Source organism: Gastrolobium bilobum, unplaced genomic scaffold (genome assembly GCF_033153095.1).
Source record: "Gastrolobium bilobum isolate Gb01-03AN ecotype WA unplaced genomic scaffold, APGP_CSIRO_Gbil_v1 utg87744, whole genome shotgun sequence".
Taxonomy (NCBI): Eukaryota; Viridiplantae; Streptophyta; class Magnoliopsida; order Fabales; family Fabaceae; genus Gastrolobium; species Gastrolobium bilobum.
In genome coordinates, this window is record NW_026899846.1 from 22612 (window position 1) to 43728 (window position 21117).

General features: G+C 39.6%; 1 protein-coding gene across 1 annotated transcript in view; it reads right to left on the bottom strand.

Moving 5' to 3' along the window:
• Nucleotides 1–1082: 1082 nt before the first annotated feature.
• LOC133293931 (uncharacterized) overlaps nt 1083–21117 on the bottom strand; it is a 50647-nt gene continuing 30612 nt past the window's right edge. Inside the window, exons 28-34 of the mRNA XM_061492555.1 lie at nt 16269–16356; nt 15702–15761; nt 15379–15619; nt 15032–15183; nt 14834–14904; nt 5216–5372; nt 1083–1355 (exon numbers count right to left, since the gene is read on the bottom strand). Coding sequence (XP_061348539.1) covers nt 1191–1355; nt 5216–5372; nt 14834–14904; nt 15032–15183; nt 15379–15619; nt 15702–15761; nt 16269–16356 — 934 coding nt within the window. The 3' untranslated portion in view covers nt 1083–1190. The remainder of the gene's footprint in view (nt 1356–5215; nt 5373–14833; nt 14905–15031; nt 15184–15378; nt 15620–15701; nt 15762–16268; nt 16357–21117) is intronic.

Here is a 21117-nt window from a genome sequence, read left to right on the forward strand (position 1 = left end):
TATACTTTTCGAATTTTACCTAAATTTAACAACATCTATATGATGTTATCAAAAAAAAAAAAAAACAACATCTATATGATATAGGGAATAGTTGTTATTCAAATTTAAGTTCTGGTCTTACCTTCATAATAATTACTGCCGAGTCGATTTACATATTGCTGAAACTGCAGCATCCACATTGTTGTCATTTACGAATCGCAACCCTTATAAATTTTGGAATAAGTGGGGTTCACTCTAGCATTTATTCCAAAAAAAATAAAAAATACATATTACTTTATTGGAGACTCAGTTTCATATTACACGTATGCAACATTTAACATAAAATTTATAATTTTATATATATATATATATATATATATATATATATATATATATATATAAGGAATGATCCGTTTACAAATTTTTTGTACAAATTTTTACAAATTACAGTATCTTCTCCCGCGAGAAAATAGTGTAACTAGTGTTCTCGCGAAAGAAGATAGCATAGTTTGCAAACAAAAAAATTTGTAAATATAACCTACCCCTGTATATATAGCCAAATTTCTACATTGATTCCGAACTTCTTTACCTCCAAAAAACGGTGCAGGTGCAACGTGCCTCCTTTAATACTAATCCAGTCATGCATGTAGGGAACGATGGATCAGTATCTCACCATTTTATTTTATTTTATTTTATTTTTGGGTTTAAAAAAAATTAATGAAATCGGCTTAGAGCTTGTCGTAAAGGTTACAATACTAATCCAAAGGCCAAATAGTATGAGGTTAATACAATGCTGTAGCAAAGTGCGACTGGACCGAAATTAAGAGATGATGAAAAGATTTGACACTTGGATACTGTCAAGTTTAAAGAATCAAGGACGCGACACCGTCTGAGCTGCATCTTTGTTTAAGAGACGCAACCATAGAGATTTATTGAAACGGATAAACACTTAATTCGGCAGATCAGGTTATTTAAAAGTTTAAAGCCATTCGGTAAACTAAGTAACAGGAATCATTATTTGAGAGGTATGAAAAGCTGTTATGGATTACTGCAAATAAATGGACTCTAAATTTTATAGCCATTATGAGTTTCTCAACGCGACATTAGTCCAACACCCTCAACCACTATTTCAAAGTGTAGAATACAACAAAAATTTGTAATATGGAATATATAATGTAATTGGCTTGTAAAATTACACTCACAATTATGGGCTATTGAGATCTCTGTTGTCGAGTATACTCCCAGAGAGCAATAGCGCCACTGACATGAACGTTGAGAGATCTAACAACCCCAAATTGGGGAATTTCGATGCAAGCATCCAAAATATGAATTATATCCACGGGTATACCTTCTTTCTCTCGGCCGAGAACCAGGACCTGAGTAAACAACCAAACAACATATTATGGAGGGAATGTCAGAAATTTGAGGCATCAAACGGGAACTAAATATAAGCAATGTAAGAGAATGATGAAGAAAAGCATCCAACCGGTTAGCACGAAAATATGTTTCTTATGCATGCAGCTCAATAATTTATTTAATTTTGGTGAATAAACTTGTTAGAGATATATAAAATCATTAATGTTATCTCACCCACCAACTTAAGCTTTTGAGTTGAATTGATTCTTTACATGAAAATTTTGTCCAATCCCATGAACAGGGGCTTTAGTGCCATCAGCAAGAGTAAAAGAGGGTAAATTATCAGAATATGTAAGAGATGAAAAGAGTTCCTTATTACCACAAAGGTGATCAGTAGCACCTGAGTCAAATATCCAAGGACCAAGTGATGCAGAATGAGAAACATAAGCAACGGGATTACCAGTTTCTGAAGGAGAGGCCTGAGACTGAGGAGAGGCCTTCCTGAGAAGGGTCTGGAGTGTTGCATAGTCTTCAGAGGAGAGAGAGACTGTACCAGTTGAAGCAGTATCCGATTGAGCTATATTAGCAGCAAGAGAAGGTCGCAGGTGAGGATACTTTGTGGAGCAACGTTCCTCATAATGACCGAGTTGCTGACAATAATGACCACGTCCTCCTGGGCCACGTCCTCCCTGGCCATGTCCTCCTGGCCTCTACCACGACCACGACCACCTCCAATGTTCTCGCGAAAGAAAGTACGAGAAACTAGAGCAGTGGAATCAATAACAGAAGACGATGCGGGAGCATATTTCTTATTAAGATTCAGAAGAAGCTGATACGTCATTGATAGATCAGGATCCTCACTAGTCAAGATAGTATCTCGAACAATATCATATTCTTCGGGGAGACCAGAAAGTGTGGCAACCATAAAGAGACGTTCCACCTGTTTCCGATATGCAGAAGCATCAGTAGGGTAGGGCAACATATCCAAATATGCCTGCATCAAAGATCGACTTTTGCCAACATATGTCTCAATCTGAGTGTCAGATGATTTGCGCAGATCCATAAACTGAGACATGATGGAATAAAACTGCTGAACATCATTAGTGTAGAGGTGTTTTGCTTCCTCCCACATGTCATTGCAGGTTTGAAAATAGAAAATATCCAAGATGATTGGATCAATAGACTGCCAAAGGATACTCAGAAGCTGGTTGTCAATCCTTTCCCAATCAGATTTTTCTTCCTTAGGAATATCAATAGATTTAGTTGTGAGATGGTTCCCATGTCCCTGTCCAAAGAACCAAACTCGAACAAAGGTGGCCCAATTCTTGTAATTAACAGAACCCTTCAGCTTTGAAGAGGTAATGGGCCCAACATTGGTGGAGATGACATTAGGGGAACTTTCGACAGAACGAGAGGGAGAACTGGTCTCCGAGTGAGCTGGAGAAGATGCTTCCATTATAATAAATCACAAGGATAAACAACCAAGCGAATAGAAACTAACCTGACCGCAAATCAAGAAGAGGGACGCACAAAAAGTGAGACCCACAAAGAACCAACCACAGATCTGGAAAGAGGAGGAGGAAACAAGCTTCTCTGTCCAAGAACGACCGGAAAAAGCTGCCGGAACAGTGCTCACGTGCCGGTTGAAGGTGGCGCGTGAGCACCACCCGCAGAGGAGACGGGCGGCGCGTGACTGACGCGACGGTGGTCGGACCTCCACAGAACTTGTCGCCGGGAGGAGAGGATCCTGATCGCAGGTTGTCTGGGCTGAAAACTCGCCGGAAAACTTCTCCGGCGGCCGGAACAGTGACGGACGATGGTTCCGATGGTGGTCGGAGGTGCTGACGCATTCAGAAATCACTCAGAAGGGGCTTACAACCCTAGATGACTTGCCGGAAGGACGCACGGCAAAGAAAAGAGGACTCCTAAGCAGTGGGCTTAGGTTTTAAAGCGAAAACAAGATTCTAAGCGAAAGCGAGGTTCCCCAGAACAAAAGAACTCTGGTACCAACTTGAATATAAAATATTGTGTTGTGTATTAAGCTAATACAAAGAGTTACAATATATAGAGACCCTAATGGACTTAAGTGAGAAGCCCAGATCTAATCCAAAAAGGAATATTTACAGATAGGAAGTAATCTTTACAGATAGGAAGTAATCTAATCATATCTAATATTTCCTATTCTAACATGCCCAATGGACTCTCATGTGAGGGGGTATGTAGAGATATATAAAACTATTAATGTAGTCTCACCCACCAGTTTAAGCATTTGAGTTGAATTGGTTCTTTACAAATCTCAATAAAATTTAACTAAACGTGTTAAGTATCCTTGACCTGTAAACTCCTCACCCATCTCAAACAAAAATAAAAATAAAAACAAAAAAACAAAACGACAGCAGAAAATTTTATCCACTAATTATTCATTTGAGACCTCCAAAGTCCAAATATATACTCAACATCAAATTCGTCTTTCATTTATCAGTAACATCAAATTGGTCATTCAATAATAATTAATTCCATTAGTTCCGTCCTTCAGTTAGATATCATTTTAGGGACCAATTTGATAGCTAAAATGTGCTTATAAATGGATAACCGATGTCATATCATATATATCTTTAGAGAACTAATGTATATTTACTTTATCCCTACCTGTTTCTACCTTCTTCTTTCAATATCTCAGTAGATCTTTTTAGAGATTCAACATCTAAACCAGTAAGGTTGATATTTATTTTAAATTCTCTTTGATATCTCATAGGGGAAAAAATCACCTTGTCACCCTCTTATTCAAATATTATTTCCGCTACTAGTTTTGATACAAACCTTGGGAGAACCTCATCCCAAAAGCTAACCGGTAAGGTAGGAGAGCCCAAAGTCCACATAAACTTCACACCAGAAACTTAAGTTTTCAATGTGAGACTCCAAGTTCCATACCTTGCAATTGGATCGTAACATCTCACCACGCTCCGCAGCCCCGGCACCCAACAGGTTGCCTTTGCGCTAGCTTTTTCTAGCCTTGGGCGAACACTGCAATCCCAGCATCACCACCCGCTCCACTCGATTGCAAGTGGGAGACATAATAGATGGCTCTAATACCAATTGATACAACCCATGGGAGAACCTCACCCCAAAAGCTAGCTCGTAAGGTAGGAGAGTTCAAAGTCCATATAAATCTCACACCAGAACCTTATGTTTCCAATATTGGACTCCAAGTCCCATACCTTGCAATTTGATCGTAACAAATTTTTACTCGAGAACCTCACCCCAAAAGCTAGCTCGTAAGATAGGAGAGTTCAAAGTCCATATAAATCCCACACCAGAACCTTATGTTTCCAATATTGGAAACCAAGTCTCATTCCTTGCAATTTGATCGTAACAAATTTTTACTCGAGAAAGCTACAATTTCAATCCACGACTTCTCTTTTTTTTTTTTAAAAAAAAAAGGTGACCAAAAAGGGTGCAATTTCAAAAAGGGTGCAATTTATCTACACATGTAGCATGCAGAAAGAAAAATTTGCTCCCATCAAGTAATCATTCCACAAGGCCATTCAATGGAACCTGAAGATGCAAACCTCAGACAATTCACCTGCCCATTAGGCGACTAATTGGCCAGTAATTTAGCAGGTAAAATTTATTATTCTCATTTACTTAAATATTTTCTACTCAGAAATTTTGACATTCCATGAAAATAACTATTCTATCATATAGAGAAAGAGATCTTACAGAAGAAAATCCAAGAGGGAGTGAGGAACCAAAGTAAAATAAGTCCAAAAAAGTATGTAAGGAGGAAATTTGACTATTATTGCAGTGTCCCCAACTAATGTGACATGTCCTCGATCTTACAACAAAATATTGAAAGAACTAGAAGGTCAGAACAACTTACCGTTTTTTTTGGAAAGATATACTGATCAAGGGGCACACTGTTTGCGGTTTGTTCCAAACCCAAGATGGAGAATCCTTCTCTCTTTTTTTTCTTTAAGTATGCCTTTATGCTATCTACCGGGACTTCTATTATAGGAACCCACTTTTCAGCTGTCACACTGTAAACAATAATTTGGTGAAAGAATAACAAAATCATAGTGCAATGAATTAAAATATTTTCTATAACATACATCATGAAAAGTGCTGCTATCATGAAGGGCTCAACATTCTATATAATTTTTTTTTTTAAATAAATAAATAAACATCTCATTAAACCCCGACTAGCGAAGGTAACCTACTGCTCCAGGTTCATCCTCTTATTTCTTCTGTTTCTCTCTGGAAAAGTTATTACATAGGAAATCTGAACTCAAAAAGATGAAACTGGTTTATCTATAATTAATAAACAAAGAGAAGCCTAAAGCATATTACCTAATTGCATGACTCTACAGTGACGTACTAATTCTGTAATAAAAAAATGTGTAGTACTGGGGGGAATAACCATATTTAACAGGTACTAAGCATGGAGAGCCAGTGGACACACATTAAAAGACGTGTTATACTGTTGAGATATATATAAAATCATTAATGTAGCCTCACCCATGCAAAAAAATTGGGCCTGTGCAATTTCCACGCTTCTAGCCTAAAGGGTTCTTGCGTGAAGGGGCGTGTTGAGATATATAGTCTCACATTGGTTATGTGGGCAACTAATGTGGCCTTTATAAGGCCTTGGGCACTCCCACTCTTTGAGCTAGCTTTTGGGGTGATGTATCTCAAGGTTCTTTATATGGTATCAGAGCTTGAGTGACTATAAAGTCACAAGTTCGATCCTCACTGCACCCCCACTTTAAAGTGGAATTAAAAATAAAAAGTACAAAAAGGTAAACCAAAAATTGGGCCAGTGCAATTTCCACGCTTCTAGCCTAAAGGGCTCTTGCGTGAGGGGGCGTGTTGAGATATATAGTCCCACATTGGTTATGTGGGAAACTAATGTGGCCTTTATAAGGCCTTGGGCACTCCCACTCTTTGAGCTAGCTTTTGGGGTAGTATATCCCAAGGTTCTTTACATGGTATCAGAGCTTAAGTGACTACAAGGTCATTAATGAGGTATTTCAAAATACCATGTAGTTCTTCCAAACTGGGCGGCGAGGCTCTGATACCATGTAAAGAACCTTGGGATACACCACCCCAAAAGTTAGCTCTAAGGGTGGGAGTGCCCAAGACCTTATAAACTCCACATTAGTTGCACATACAACCAACGTGGGACTATATATCTCAACATATACTTATTGTTAGAAATAATATTAGTCTATTATTATTAGATTAGTCTAGATTGTGGGCTTAGCCCATTAGGTCTTTTAGCATTAAATCTTTTAATCTCTATAAATAGAGAGCCTTCTTGTACAGTTATATACACATGAATATACAATAATATTCAGATTCAATTTGGTATCAAAGCTCTCGATCCGAGGGCTCTACTTCCGCATATATATATCTTTTCCTTTCTTATTTACTGCCGTGCATCATACCGGCAAACCCTTTTACCGCCGTGCATCATACCGACAACCTTTTTCAACCCTCCGAACAATGTTAGACCCTTTTTCGATCTCAGATCGTCATCCTCCTTCATTATTTGACCGGAAAACACTGTTCACATCACTAGAAACACTGTTCATCACGGTTCCGGCGAGAAACCACGCAATCAGGCTCCCCTCACGCCGGCGACCGTTTCTGTCCAAGACCCGTCCCAAACGGCCGCAGCACGCGCCCCCACGCGCCACCACAGCTGTCTGCGCGTGGGCCTCACGCGCCACCTCTCTCCGGCGCGTGTGCACTGTTCCGGCCACCTTTTCCGGCCAAACCAAGGCAGACAGGCTCGCCTCTGCCTCCTCCTTCCAGATCCGGTGCCCGTTCGTTGTGGGTCTCTTCCGTTCGGGGGTTTCCAGTGCAAAAGTTGCTACTTTGTTGCCTTTTTCGCGTGACTTTTACCGTTTTTTGGTCATCTGATTGCTGTTTCTGATGGAAGGAACCAGTAAACATCCTTCCGACATCATTTCAAGTGCTATTCCATCTATCACAACTCTGAAATTGACCGGATCTGCCACTTACAAGACCTGGTCTACCTCCGTTAAGATCTGGTTTACCGGTCAGGGCTATGACAAACATCTCACCACTAAGACGACTGATATTTCCAAAGATCAGACGTCTGAATGGGAGAAAGTTGATGCTCAGCTCCTCAGTATTCTTTGGCAATCCATTGATTCATCTCTTATCAATATTTTCATTCCCTTTGGGACCTGCTATGATGTGTGGACGGAAGCCAAAAACCTCTACACCAATGATATTCAGCAACTTTATTCCATTGTCTCCCAGATGATGGATTTGCGCAAATCACCCGAAGCTCGTATGGAAGTTTATGTTGGTAAGATTCGTTCTTTGATGCAGGAATTTTTGGCTATGTTACCTCATGCTGCGAATGCTACAGTGTACAGTACGCAAGTGGAGCGTCTCTTTACGGTTGTGACTCTCTCTGGTCTCCCTGACGGATTAGAAAGTGTTCGTGAGAACATTCTAACCAGTACTGAGATTCCCAGCATATCCCAGACCTTTCAGCGCCTTCTGAATCTTCAAGGTGACCCCCGCACACGTGCCAGCTACTGACTCTACTGCTCTCTTGTCTGATTCTGCTGCTTTAGTCTCTCGTGGTAATTGGAACAATGGTGGACGCGGTCGTGGTCGTGGCCGCGGACAAGGCGGTCGCGGGCCCATGCCATCATATGGCCTAGGCGGGCGCGGACAGACGACGTCATATGGACAGGGTGGCCGAGGACAAAGGCCTCAGTGTAATTATTGCCAAAATCTGGGCTACATTGAAGAACGTTGCTACATAAAGTACCCTCACTTGAAGCCACCACATATGAACTTTGCTCAAACAGATGTTGTGCCGCCCTCTACCGGATCAGTGACTATTTCCGCTGCAGACTATGAGGCCCTTCTCCAGAAGAGTTCTTCTCAGCCACCTGCTCCAGATACTGGTAATCATGTTGCTTGTTTTTCTCAATCGTCTCTTGGACCCTGGATAATAGACTTAGGTGCTACAGATCATCTTTGTGGTAATAAGGATCTCTTTACTTCCTTACCTTTTCTAATAATCTTCCCTCTGTTACTCTTGCTGATGGCACCAAGGCTCTTGCTCGTGGCATTGGACAAGCCAAACCAACTCCCTTCTTGACTTTAACCTCTGTTTATTACATCCCTGACATTCCTTTTAATTTAATTTCTGTTAGTCAATTGACCCATTCTCTTTCTTGCTCTATCACCTTTTCTAAACAGTCTTTTTCTATGCAGGATCCGGGTACGGGGAAGACGATTGGAGCAGGCGGTGAGTCACGAGGTCTCTACTATCTGCATGCACCCTCTGCTCCAGTTGCATGCTCTCTCACAGAGTCTCCTGAGCTTCTCCATAGCCGTCTGGGTCATCCAAGTCTCTCGAAGCTTCAGCATATGGTTCCTTTTTTGTCAGGTCTTAAGTCTTTGAATTGTCAGTCTTGTCAGCAGGGAAAGCATACTCGCTCTTCCTTTGCTAGTAGAGTCAATAAGAGAGCTGCTGCTCCCTTTTTCTATTGTTCATTCTGATATTTGGGGTCCGAGTCGGAGTATGTCAGTTTTGGGTTTTCAGTATTTTGTAACCTTTATTGATGATTTCTCCCGTTGCACTTGGGTTTATTTAATGAAAAATCGTTCCGAGTTATTTTCAATTTATCAAAAGTATTGTGCAGAAATAAAAACTCAATTTGGTGCTTCTATTCAAATCTTGCGCAGTGATAATGCAAAAGAGTATGTGTCTCTTGAATTTTCTAAACTTCTGGATACACATGGGACGATACACCAGACTACCTGTCCCCACACTCCACAACAAAATGGAGTCGCTGAACGTAAAAATAGACATCTAGTTGAAACTGCACGTACCCTTCTCATTCATATGAACGTCCCACTCCGTTTTTGGGCAGATGCTATTATCACCTCATGTTTCCTTATCAACCGCATGCCCTCTTCTGTGCTAAATAATGATGTTCCCCACAAAAATTGAATCTGAATATTATTGTATATTCAAGTGTATATAACTGTACAAGAAGGCTCTCTATTTATAGAGACTATAAGACCTAATGCTAAAAGACCTAATGGGCTAAGCCCACAATATAGACTAATCTAATAATAATAGACTAATATTATTTCTAACACTCCCCCTCAAGCTGGTGCCTATATATCAAAAGTTCCCAGCTTGTTACAAATATGATATATTCGGGGACCTCTAAGAGCTTTAGTGAATACATCCGCAAGTTGATCATTGGAATTGACAAATGTTGTCTCGATCTCCCTTGACTGGATCTTTTCTCTAACAAAATGACAGTCAATTTCTATATGCTTGGTCCACTCATGAAATACTGGGTTAGAGGATATATGCAAAGCGGCTTGATTGTCACAAATGAGCTTCATAGGCCGTTGTTCACAGAGATGGAGTTCCTTAAGCAATTGTCTCAGCCAGATGAGCTCACAGGTTGCATTTGCCATTGCCCGATATTCTGCCTCCGTACTGGATCTGGTGACCACAGTTTGCTTCTTACTCTTCCAAGAGATCAAATTTCCTCCGAAGAGAACACAATACCCTGAGGTGGATCGTCTATCAGAAGGAGAACTTGCCCAGTCAGCATCTGAATAACTAGAGATCTCTGAACTCCCTTTATTTGTGTATAATAAACCTCTTCCTGGCGCCTTTTTAATATATCGGAGAATTCTAATAACTGCATCCCAATGGGAGTCATAGGGAGAATCAACAAATTGACTTGCCACACTCACTGCGAAGGAGATATCTGGCCTTGTCACAGTAAGATAATTCAATTTTCCAACTAGTCGGCGGTAGCGACTAGGATCTGGCAGTGGCTCCCCCTTTCCTGGTAATAACTTAACATTGGGGTCCATAGGTGTATCAATGGGTTTACAGCCTAACATGCCAGTCTCATCTAGGATATCCAGTGCATACTTCCTCTGACAGATGAAAATGCCCCGCCTAGACTGTGCAACTTCGATCCCCAAGAAATATCGAAGTCTGCCAAGATTTTTGGTCTGAAATTGATTGAATAAATGCTCTTTCAACTGATCAATCCCGGTCTGATCGCTGTCTGTAATGATAATGTCATCTATATAGACCAGGAGATAAATGCACTGGCCAGAAGAGCTATGTCGGTAAAAGACAGAATGATCGGCTTTGCTTCTGATTAAGCCAAAGGATTCAACAACTGAACTAAAGCGGCTAAACCAGGCCCGGGGAGATTGCTTCAGGCCATATAAAGATTTCCGAAGTTTACATACCATTCCAGAACTCTCCCCCTGAGCAACAAAACCTGGTGGTTGCTCCATATAAACTTCCTCCTGCAAGTCACCATGTAGAAAAGCATTCTTAATATCAAGTTGGAGAAGGGGCCAGTGATGAATGGCGGCAAGGGCAAGAAACAGGCGAACAGAAGCCATCTTAGCAACAGGAGAAAAGGTATCCCCATAATCAAGACCAAAGATCTGTGTGTATCCCTTGGCCACTAAGCGAGCTTTAAGGCGATCAACAGTGCCATCAAGACCAACTTTAACTGTGAACACCCATCGACAACCAACAACAGATTTCCCGGGAGGAGCACGAACAAGACCCCAAGTGCCATTGGAGTGAAGTGCCTGCATTTCATCAAGCATCGCCTGGCGCCACCCTGGATGAGATAGTGCTTCACCTGTGGTTTTAGGGATGGAAACAGAAGAGAGACTAGAAACAAAAGTAAAATGTTGTGAAGAAAGTCTGTCATAACTCAAGAAAGAATAAAGGGGATGAGGATTTCGAGTGGATCGAATACCTTTCCGAAGGGCAATGGAAGGAGTCTCTGATGGAGGATCCGGAGGAGAAGAGCCGACGGGAAAGGGCGATGAGTCCTCAAGAGGCAAAGTCGGAGGAGGTGCAGGCTGACGACGCTGGTATGTGAGGAGAGGACGATCTGCAGGTATGGAGGTAATGGGTTGCTCCTCTGGAATAGGGTCACCTGCAGCTGGTAAAGACAAGTTAAGAAAAGGAACAGGAAGGACCTGATCAACCTGTGACCCTGGAGACGGAGTAGAGTGAAAAGGCTGCTGATCAAGGAAAGTGACATCAGCAGAAACGATATAACGCTTGAGATCAGAAGAATAGCAACGATACTCTTTTTGAAAACGTGTATACCCAAGGAAAATACATTTGAAGGCCTTGGATGTCAACTTGTCTTTACCTGGAGTAAGATCATGAACAAAACAAGTACAGCCAAAAATATGTAAAGGCAGAGGATAAGAAGGTGCTCCGGAAAACAAAATACTGTGGGGAACATCATTATTTAGCACAGAAGAGGGCATGCGGTTGATAAGGAAACATGAGGTGATAATACCATCTGCCCAAAAACGGAGTGGGACGTTCATATGAATGAGAAGGGTACGTGCAGTTTCAACTAGATGTCTATTTTTACGTTCAGCGACTCCATTTTGTTGTGGAGTGTGGGGACAGGTAGTCTGGTGTATCATCCCATATGTATCCAGAAATTTAGAAAATTCAAAGAGACACATACTCTTTTGCATTATCACTGCGCAAGATTTGAATAGAAGCACCAAATTGAGTTTTTATTTCTGCACAATACTTTTGATAAATTGAAAATAACTCGGAACGATTTTTCATTAAATAAACCCAAGTGCAACGGGAGAAATCATCAATAAAGGTTACAAAATACTGAAAACCCAAAACTGACATACTCCGACTCGGACCCCAAATATCAGAATGAACAATAGAAAAAGGGAGCAGCAGCTCTCTTATTGACTCTACTAGCAAAGGAAGAGCGAGTATGCTTTCCCTGCTGACAAGACTGACAATTCAAAGACTTAAGACCTGACAAAAAAGGAACCATATGCTGAAGCTTCGAGAGACTTGGATGACCCAGACGGCTATGGAGAAGCTCAGGAGACTCTGTGAGAGAGCATGCAACTGGAGCAGAGGGTGCATGCAGATAGTAGAGACCTCGTGACTCACCGCCTGCTCCAATCGTCTTCCCTGTACCCGGATCCTGCATAGAAAAAGACTGTTTAGAAAAGGTGATAGAGCAAGAAAGAGAATGGGTCAATTGACTAACAGAAATTAAATTAAAAGGAATGTCAGGGATGTAATAAACAGAGGTTAAAGTCAAGAAGGGAGTTGGTTTGGCTTGTCCAATGCCACGAGCAAGAGCCTTGGTGCCATCAGCAAGAGTAACAGAGGGAAGATTATTAGAAAAGGTAAGGGAAGTAAAGAGATCCTTATTACCACAAAGATGATCTGTAGCACCTAAGTCTATTATCCAGGGTCCAAGAGACGATTGAGAAAAACAAGCAACATGATTACCAGTATCTGGAGCAGGTGGCTGAGAAGAACTCTTCTGGAGAAGGGCCTCATAATCTGCAGCGGAAATAGTCACTGATCCGGTAGAGGGCGGCACAACATCTGTTTGAGCAAAGTTCATATGTGGTGGCTTCAAGTGAGGGTACTTTATGTAGCAACGTTCTTCAATGTAGCCCAGATTTTGGCAATAATTACACCGAGGCCTTTGTCCTCGGCCACCCTGTCCATATGACGTCGTCTGTCCGCGACCGCCTTGTCCGCGGCCACGACCACGACCGCTTCCACCATTGTTCCAATTACCACGAGAGACTAAAGCAGCAGAATCAGAAAAGAGAGCAATAGAGTCAGTAGCTGGCACGTGTGCGGGGGCCACCTTATCTTGAAGATTCAGAAGGCGCTGAAAGGTATGGGATATGTTGAGAATCTCAGTACTGGTTAGAAAGTTCTCACGAACACTTTCTAATCCGTCAGGGAGACCAGAGAGAGTCACAACCGTAAAGAGACGCTCCACTTGCGTCCTGTACACTGTAGCATCCGCAGCATAAGATAACATAGCCAAAAATTCATGCATCAAAGAACGAACCTTACCAACATAAACTTCCATACGAGCTTCGGGTGATTTGCGCAAATCCATCATCTGGGAGACAATGGAATAAAGTTGTTGAATATCATTAGTGTAGAGGTTTTTGGCTTCCGTCCACACATCATAGCAGGTCCCAAAGGGAATGAAAATATTGATAAGAGATGAATCAATGGATTGCCAAAGAATACTGAGGAGCTGAGCATCAACTTTCTCCCATTCAGACGTCTGATCTTTGGATATATCAGTCGTCTTAGTGGTGAGATGTGTGTCATGGCCCTGACCGGTAAACCAGATCTTAAGGAGGAGGCAGAGGCGAGCCTGTCTGCCTTGGTTTGGCAGGAAAAAGTGGCCGGAACAGTGCACACGCGCCGGAGAGAGGTGGCGCGTGAGGCCCACGCGCAGACAGCTGTGGTGGCGCGTGGGGGCGCGGTCTGCGGCCGTTTAGGACGGGTCTTGGACAGAAACGGTCGCCGGCGTGAGGGGAGCCTGATCGCGTGGTTTCTCGCCGGAAAGGTGGCCGGAACAGTGATGAACAGTGACGGAACAGTGTTTCTGGTGATGTGAACAGTGTTTTCCGGTCAAATAATGAAGGAGGATGACGATCTGAGATCGAAAAAGGGTCTAACAATGTTCGGAGTGTTGAAAAAGGTTGCCGGTATGATGCACGGCGGTAAAAGGGTGCCGGTATGATGCACGGCAGTAAATAAGAAAGGAAAAGATATGTATATGCGGAAGCAGAGCCCTCGGGTTGAGAGCTCTGATACCAAATTGAATCTGAATATTATTGTATATTCAAGTGTGTATAACTGTACAAGAAGGCTCTCTATTTATAGAGACTAAAAGACCTAATGCTAAAAGACCTAATGGGCTAAGCCCACAATCTAGACTAATCTAATAATAATAGACTAATATTATTTCTAACATATGATGTCCTAAACAATTATGAAACATTAAGTAGACAACTTAAAAAAGGGCAGGATATTGAGCATCCAACTTGGACTCCCAATACACATTCGAATCACGTGTATTTATAATCTTTTATTGACAAGAGCCTGTCTAAAACTCTAATTTTTCTAATTAATAAATTTCTTTACCATGAAACACAACCACAAATCCATAATCTTGTCACTTTAGAAGGATTCTTTTGGCGAAAAGGAAGATTTTATTGACGAGGATAGATTGAAGATCTGTTAAACAAGTGAATGTCAATGGGCATATGAAAAGGCATGAAGTTAAGGATGAGTGTTTGTGTTTGACTGTTCCCATTGCCAACAAATTTCAATAAATAATATCCCAATATGTCCATTATATAAGTTTAAAGAATGTGAAATATCAAGTACACTCATTCTTATTTCTACTTTGCAATCACTTATCAGCTCAAAGCCACATATAAGAAATCACTGATCCATCATCAAAAATCCCTGTTCTCTAAAGATTTGAGCATTTAGAATTGTTATTGGGCCAACAGTATATCCTTTTGACATTTAAGCAGAACCCACGTAGTAAGTCCATTCCTCAAAATTTGTGACATGTATAATGGGAAAAAACAGAAGATCTACTATCAAAACCTGATTAGTTGGAACTGTTTGTCGCTTATGATGTTTGAATCGGCAATGGCTAGCCCTGATGCTCCAAAAACCTGTTTTAAACAACATTTGGAGTAAAGAAAATAAAGTTTTTCTTGGGAAAAAAGGAAAAAGAAAAGAAAATAAAATAAAATATTAGTATAGATAAGATTGAGAAAGGAAGCAGAATGAGTAACTTACCTCACATGTACGCGCCAAACCAGCAAGATTGGGAATGCGGTCAAGCAGTGATGCTAGGAGGATAAAATCCTGTCGACTTGCCTTAACTCGATCTAGAGATGATCTTCTTGACTGCAATAATCGGTCCAGAAGGAGATCATCCCTTTCTATCTCTGTCACGTTCATATTCACATTAAATTATGGTAGATACAAAACTATGAAGCACACACACACTGGGAAGTTGGGAACACAGACATCAGACAAAACAAAATGGTCATTATGACACAACAAAAACAAAATGACGAAAGTAACAGATTGTCATTTCCTTTTCCATCCCTTCATTAGTTGCAGAACAAATTTAAACATACCAGCCATTTTTCTGTAGGTTTCGTCATTGCCATGAAGGAAACCAGCTTCTGTGTCCCCCTTGTCATGCTTGTTAAGAGTAACCTTTTTCTGAAAATCTGAAGACATATCTTTAAGCAGGGTTCCTTCAATTCCACCAGAGAGATTTTCCATGTAATTCTTATCTCCACTGAACTTCAGAGTCTCATTCCTGATAGTCACCACATCCTTTGCCATTGAACACCGTAGGTCTTCTCTAGCATCCTGCAATAATGGGATAGAAAAACTTACAAGAAGAAACAGAAAACATGGCCTTTTAGATAGGAAAGTATGACAAAGTACTTACATTTAAAAATTTGAGAACTTGCTCCATGAGAGATGTTGGAACGCATTCAAAATCATCCTCCTTTAAACACCAAACAAAAGAGAGAATCAACAAATTTACCATCTTTAAAAGCAGAAATATAAGCTCACATATTCAAGAAGTTGTAGTGGAGTTTTGCGCATGTAGATTTCATCCAGTTCTGACTTATATGCTTCAGGGAATAAGAAATTTAAGCATGAAAGCCCAGAGGACTCTAAATACAAATAAGACAAACTTATAAGCAAATATAAGTGATGGTACAATGGTACCATCTCAGTACAGCAAAAAATTGAAAATGTTTTCAACTTCTTATGACAATTACACAACCAAACAGCAAAGCAATATGAGGATTCAATTACTGTTTCTATATATGAAAGGATAAAAGATAAGTATGTTCAATTGGATCTTTTTCCATTGGACCAAACCTAGCTTATGTCTAACTGATCCAGAACTTGAAACTAAAATATTAACTGCCTCATTTTGCAATTTCAATTTTATTCCTGAAAGCCTAACATTAATATGATTGTTCAAATACAGACAGACCCTCACCTCAACTCGATTGATAAAAATCCCAGCAGGTGTGGCAGAGCTACTTGGGTTATAAGCATCAAGATATCCTTTCATTGATGATCGTAAGCTGAAAGAAAGATAATATAAAGTAATGATTTTAATTCATTAGAAAGTAGTATAACAGTATTTCACAGCTAAACATTTTTCCAATACAATCAGAGAAAAAAAAAAAAACACTCCCAAATTAAACCCGACTAGTGGAAAATGAATACAAAATGTTGAAATTAGAGGATTAAGGTAGGGGAGTAGGAAATGAAAATATGAATAATATGATATTGGATTGATTTGGTGATGTGAAATAGAAAGTACTGACACCTATTTATATTAAGTGTCAGAATGTTATAATATATTTTTTTTGTCATTGTTTTATTAGTCCAACATGGTATAAATAGAGCCAAGCCCATGTACTCTATTATTATAAATATAAGCCTTGTCTATTATTATAAATATAAGCCTTGTCTGATCACATTAGACACACAATTCCTCAATTCTAAGTTGGTACTAGAGCTTACATTCTAGAAAACTCGTTTCCGCAAAACCCTAATCCCGCTAGGCCCGCCACCTAACCGATACCTTCCATGTCGCGCATCTTACTGGCAAGCCATCCTTGTTGTGCATCCTACCAGCAACTCTTCAAAGTCCGAAGACCCTTTCAGATCAGCAATATGGCCCAACTTGTTGTAATGAGTGCAATGAGAACAATTCTTGGAAAAAAGAATAGGAACCTAAGCAAGGTAGAACAAACAGAGTTCAGAGTTGAGACCTCAGTAGAGCCCAAAATTGAATCCTAGTTGGCATAGTACTCATAGGGCAAGCCATAAAGGGCCAAAAACATAAATAAAAAAAAGAAAGTGTTTTGTTGCTTAAGTTTCGTAGCACGATCCTCAGCAAGGGTAGAAGCTTATTGAAATCGTGGATCAAGCCATTAACATTCCCCTAGTAGGCAAACATAGACCCACCAAAATGCCGAGGGGCGATAACATCTATCAAATTTTGACAAACTCCATAGAGACGTCGAGTGTCATTAGTATATACTACCTTGGCCTGACACCAAACAAATACACAAGTAACGTGAGTAATGTTGTTAAAACGTAGAGTCTACGCCGAAACAGTAGGGGTGAGCAAAAACGTAAAAACGTGAAACGTAAACGAAACGTAAGAGTTTACTACATACCCAAAAAAATAAAATATCCAACATATAACCAAAACACACCAATACATAAGTCCAAACACTAAGGAAATAAAAATTAATTTTGAACTTAGTCATCATAATACATACTAAAATCAAAATACTAAGGCAATAAAATTATTAAAGAGATCAACATCTCTAATCTAAATCAGCGGAATCTAAGTCAATATCATCTTCTTCGTCTCCTCCTCCACTAATAAATTCCGGAATTTCCAAATCATTCAAGTCCCCTTCTTCTTCATTTGGATCATCCAAGCCAAGGGGATCTTGATCTTCTTCAACATCTTCCAAAGTTTCTTCATATGTTGGTTCCACAATCCATTCATCATCCGACTCAATTTCATCGAAGTTATAATCAATTCGAGGAGATTCTCTATGTTTTTTCTTGCCTAATGTTGAGTTATCCATCACAAAAACAACATTATTCATTGTCTCCTGCATCAAACGATTTCTTTTCTGTGTGGACCTAAACAAATACAAGAAAATAATTAATACTAGACTAATATCATATTTTGAAATTAAATGCAATTCATATTAAAAAATTATACCATCTCAAAAGCACTCCAATTCCGCTCACACCGAGAGGAACTACATGTCAAGCTAAGTACACAGATAGCCAATTTTTGGAGCTCTGGAACACCATCACCATAAGATTCCCACCATGCTGCTGGACTCTTGGTTTCAACTCCATCCCTAGCAAAGGTAGACCCAAAAAAACCTCTACGATACTTGAATTCCTCAAGTTGTTCATCAAATTTTTCTTTCTACAGCTATATCTCCCACCATCCTTTTTATACAATCATATATTCCAACCTTTACTTCATAATCAACTTTAAATGTAGGACAATAATGTTGTTTTGGGTTAAGGTAATAGCCTGCAGCATGCAAAGGCCTATGTAACTGCCTCTCCCATCTTGCATCAATGACATCCCAAATAGGTTGATAACTAAAAAAATAAAAAGATAACAATTGAATTAATTTTGAGTTAAAAATGTCTATAACTTTGAATTAAACAAATTAATTGATAACTTACAATGAAGGTTTTTTTTTAAATCCTCTTCAATTTTCTCCTTGGAACGATCCATTGCCTCATAAATGGAGCCCATGGCTGCATCATCTGAATCAACTAACCGAAGCACTTCAATCAAAGGAAGTGCCCCTATCAAACAAATCTCAACCCTTTTCCAAAAGGGTTTATCCATCACTGCATTTTCAATAAGTTTTCCATCTGTTGACTTTGCATATTTGCTATTCTTCCATTCATCTGACATGAACATTCTTTTTACAGGAAGTTTATGGTCATGGAGGCATTTCAAAGTCAAATAGGATGTGGCAAAGCGAGTCATGGCGGGTCTAATCAAATCTTTGCCACTGGTGAAGCTGTGCAATATTGAAATGAGAGATGTTCTTGAATAGATATAAGTTGTAATTTTTTTCCCCTTATAAATTGTGTCTTTATGAAGGGGTATTTTCTTCTCTAAATCTACCAGCATCAAATCAATGCAGTGAGCAGCACAAGGTGTCCAATATATTTTCTTTCTTTTCTCCATCAACAAAGCCCCATCAGCTTTATAATTTGCAGCGTTATCCGTCACAACTTGGACAACATTTTCTTCACCAATCTCTTGTACCACTTCATCAATCATCTTAAAAATCTTGTCAGCTGTTTTGCTGATGTGAGAAGCATCAATGGACTTAAAGAACACAATTCCCATAGAGCTATGCACACAAAAGTTGATTATTGTTCTTCTTCTTTTATCGTCCATCCATCAGTCATTATTGTGCATCCAGTTTTCTTCCATAGAGCCTTATGTGTTTCAACAACAGCCATTGTCATATCATATTTTTGCTTCAAGTATTTCACTCTACACTGATGATAAGATGGTGGCTTGAAACCCGGTCCATGCTTAGCAATTGATTCACACATCTTTTTGAAATCATCGCTATTCACATAATTGAAAGGAATTCCATTATTATACATAGCGGTACAAATGTCAAGACATGCCTCCTCCCTCAAGTTCTTCTTGAATATGGTATTGAGGGTAATAGGAGGAGATGTTCTGCTTTTCTTGAAAATATCAGAGCCACCACTAACAACTTCCTCTTGTACTTCTTGCACATTGCACCCCAAATTTTAGTTCAATGATTTTCCTTGATGTGCTCCTCCAATAAGAAGATTCAACATCTCAATTTTTACTTCATCTGGCACCGCTATACATGGTTCAACATCTTTAGATGTTCCTGCCAAATGGTGCTTCACACGAAAAACTCCAGCAGACATTATTTTGGGACAATACTTGCATTTAAGCTTTTTTGTTCCTGGAACTTCAATTGAATGCTTCCATCCAGGATCTAACTTATTTCCAGGAGCATTTCTAGACAATTTCCTCCCTCCAATAGTAGTGTTACTTACACTAATAGAAGCCGGATTGCTACTACTACCAACAGCACTTGATGAAGCCATATGATTTCAAACTATATTCAATCAAAATTCAAAGAAATGATCTCAGTTCTAAGCTTTCAAATTTCAATCAAAAAATAATAGATAATACAATGAACAAACAGAATCCATAGATAGAGCCTTATTATGTGCATAATAAACGCAGAACTACATATAAAATTCAGAGAAATATATAATTATTTTTTATAATTTTTTCTATAAAATAAAAATGGCCAGAAACAATCATATATATTTTTTTATGATTATTATATTTATCATATAAAATTAAAATGGGCTACCGTAAACTGGAAAAGATCCAAAAATAAAAAAAATAAAGAACAAGAGACTACCGTCAATCTGTAAATGAGGTTAAAACAAGATTAAAGACCGAATCTGATTAAAAATAAAACTGGGAAAAACAAGCGGAAGAAACGATCCAAAAAAAAAAAATATGAGATAAAAAGACTAGGAGAGAAACATATCAGAATAGGAAAGAGAAGAATAGGAAAAAAAAAAAGATTACCGTCCGAAGACCGAAGTCCGAAGCCCCAAAAAAATGAGATCAGAAAATAGAAGTAGGAGAGAGTAGAAGACCACCGTCCACCGCTTGATTTGTCCGAAGTCCGAATCTGATTTACCGTCCACCGTCAACCGCTTGCGACTAGGAGAGAGTAGAAGTAGACAGAAGATCCAAAAACCAAACGAAGTAGACAGAAGATACAATCGGGTATTAAAACATGGTGTTTCCTTTTTTAAAACAAAAAAAAGTCATTATTTTATTTTATAGACCCAAAACGCACTCAGTCCGGCCCAATATTTATTTTTATTTTTTTGAAAACTGAGTCAACTCGGTTAACTCGCCAAGTCAACCGAGTTGACTCGCCGTTTCAACCCATTTTGCGTTTCAGCAACCTAACACGTTTTTTAGGCAAAAAACGTAGAATCGTACGTTTCGACCGTTTCGACACTACGTTTTAACAACACTGGACGTGAGCACAAAAGATCTGCTTAAATGAAGGGTGAATAGTAGATTTGATGATGTTGTTTAGCTGGGCATCAATCTTCTTCCATCGATGGCGCTTAGCGATGGCTACAGACTCAGTTGAGTTGGTGAGATGGTCGGTGTAATCCTGCCCATCAAGCCAAAGCTTGAGCTCAAATGCCCAAGAATCATAATTAGAATCATCCAACATGTCCAC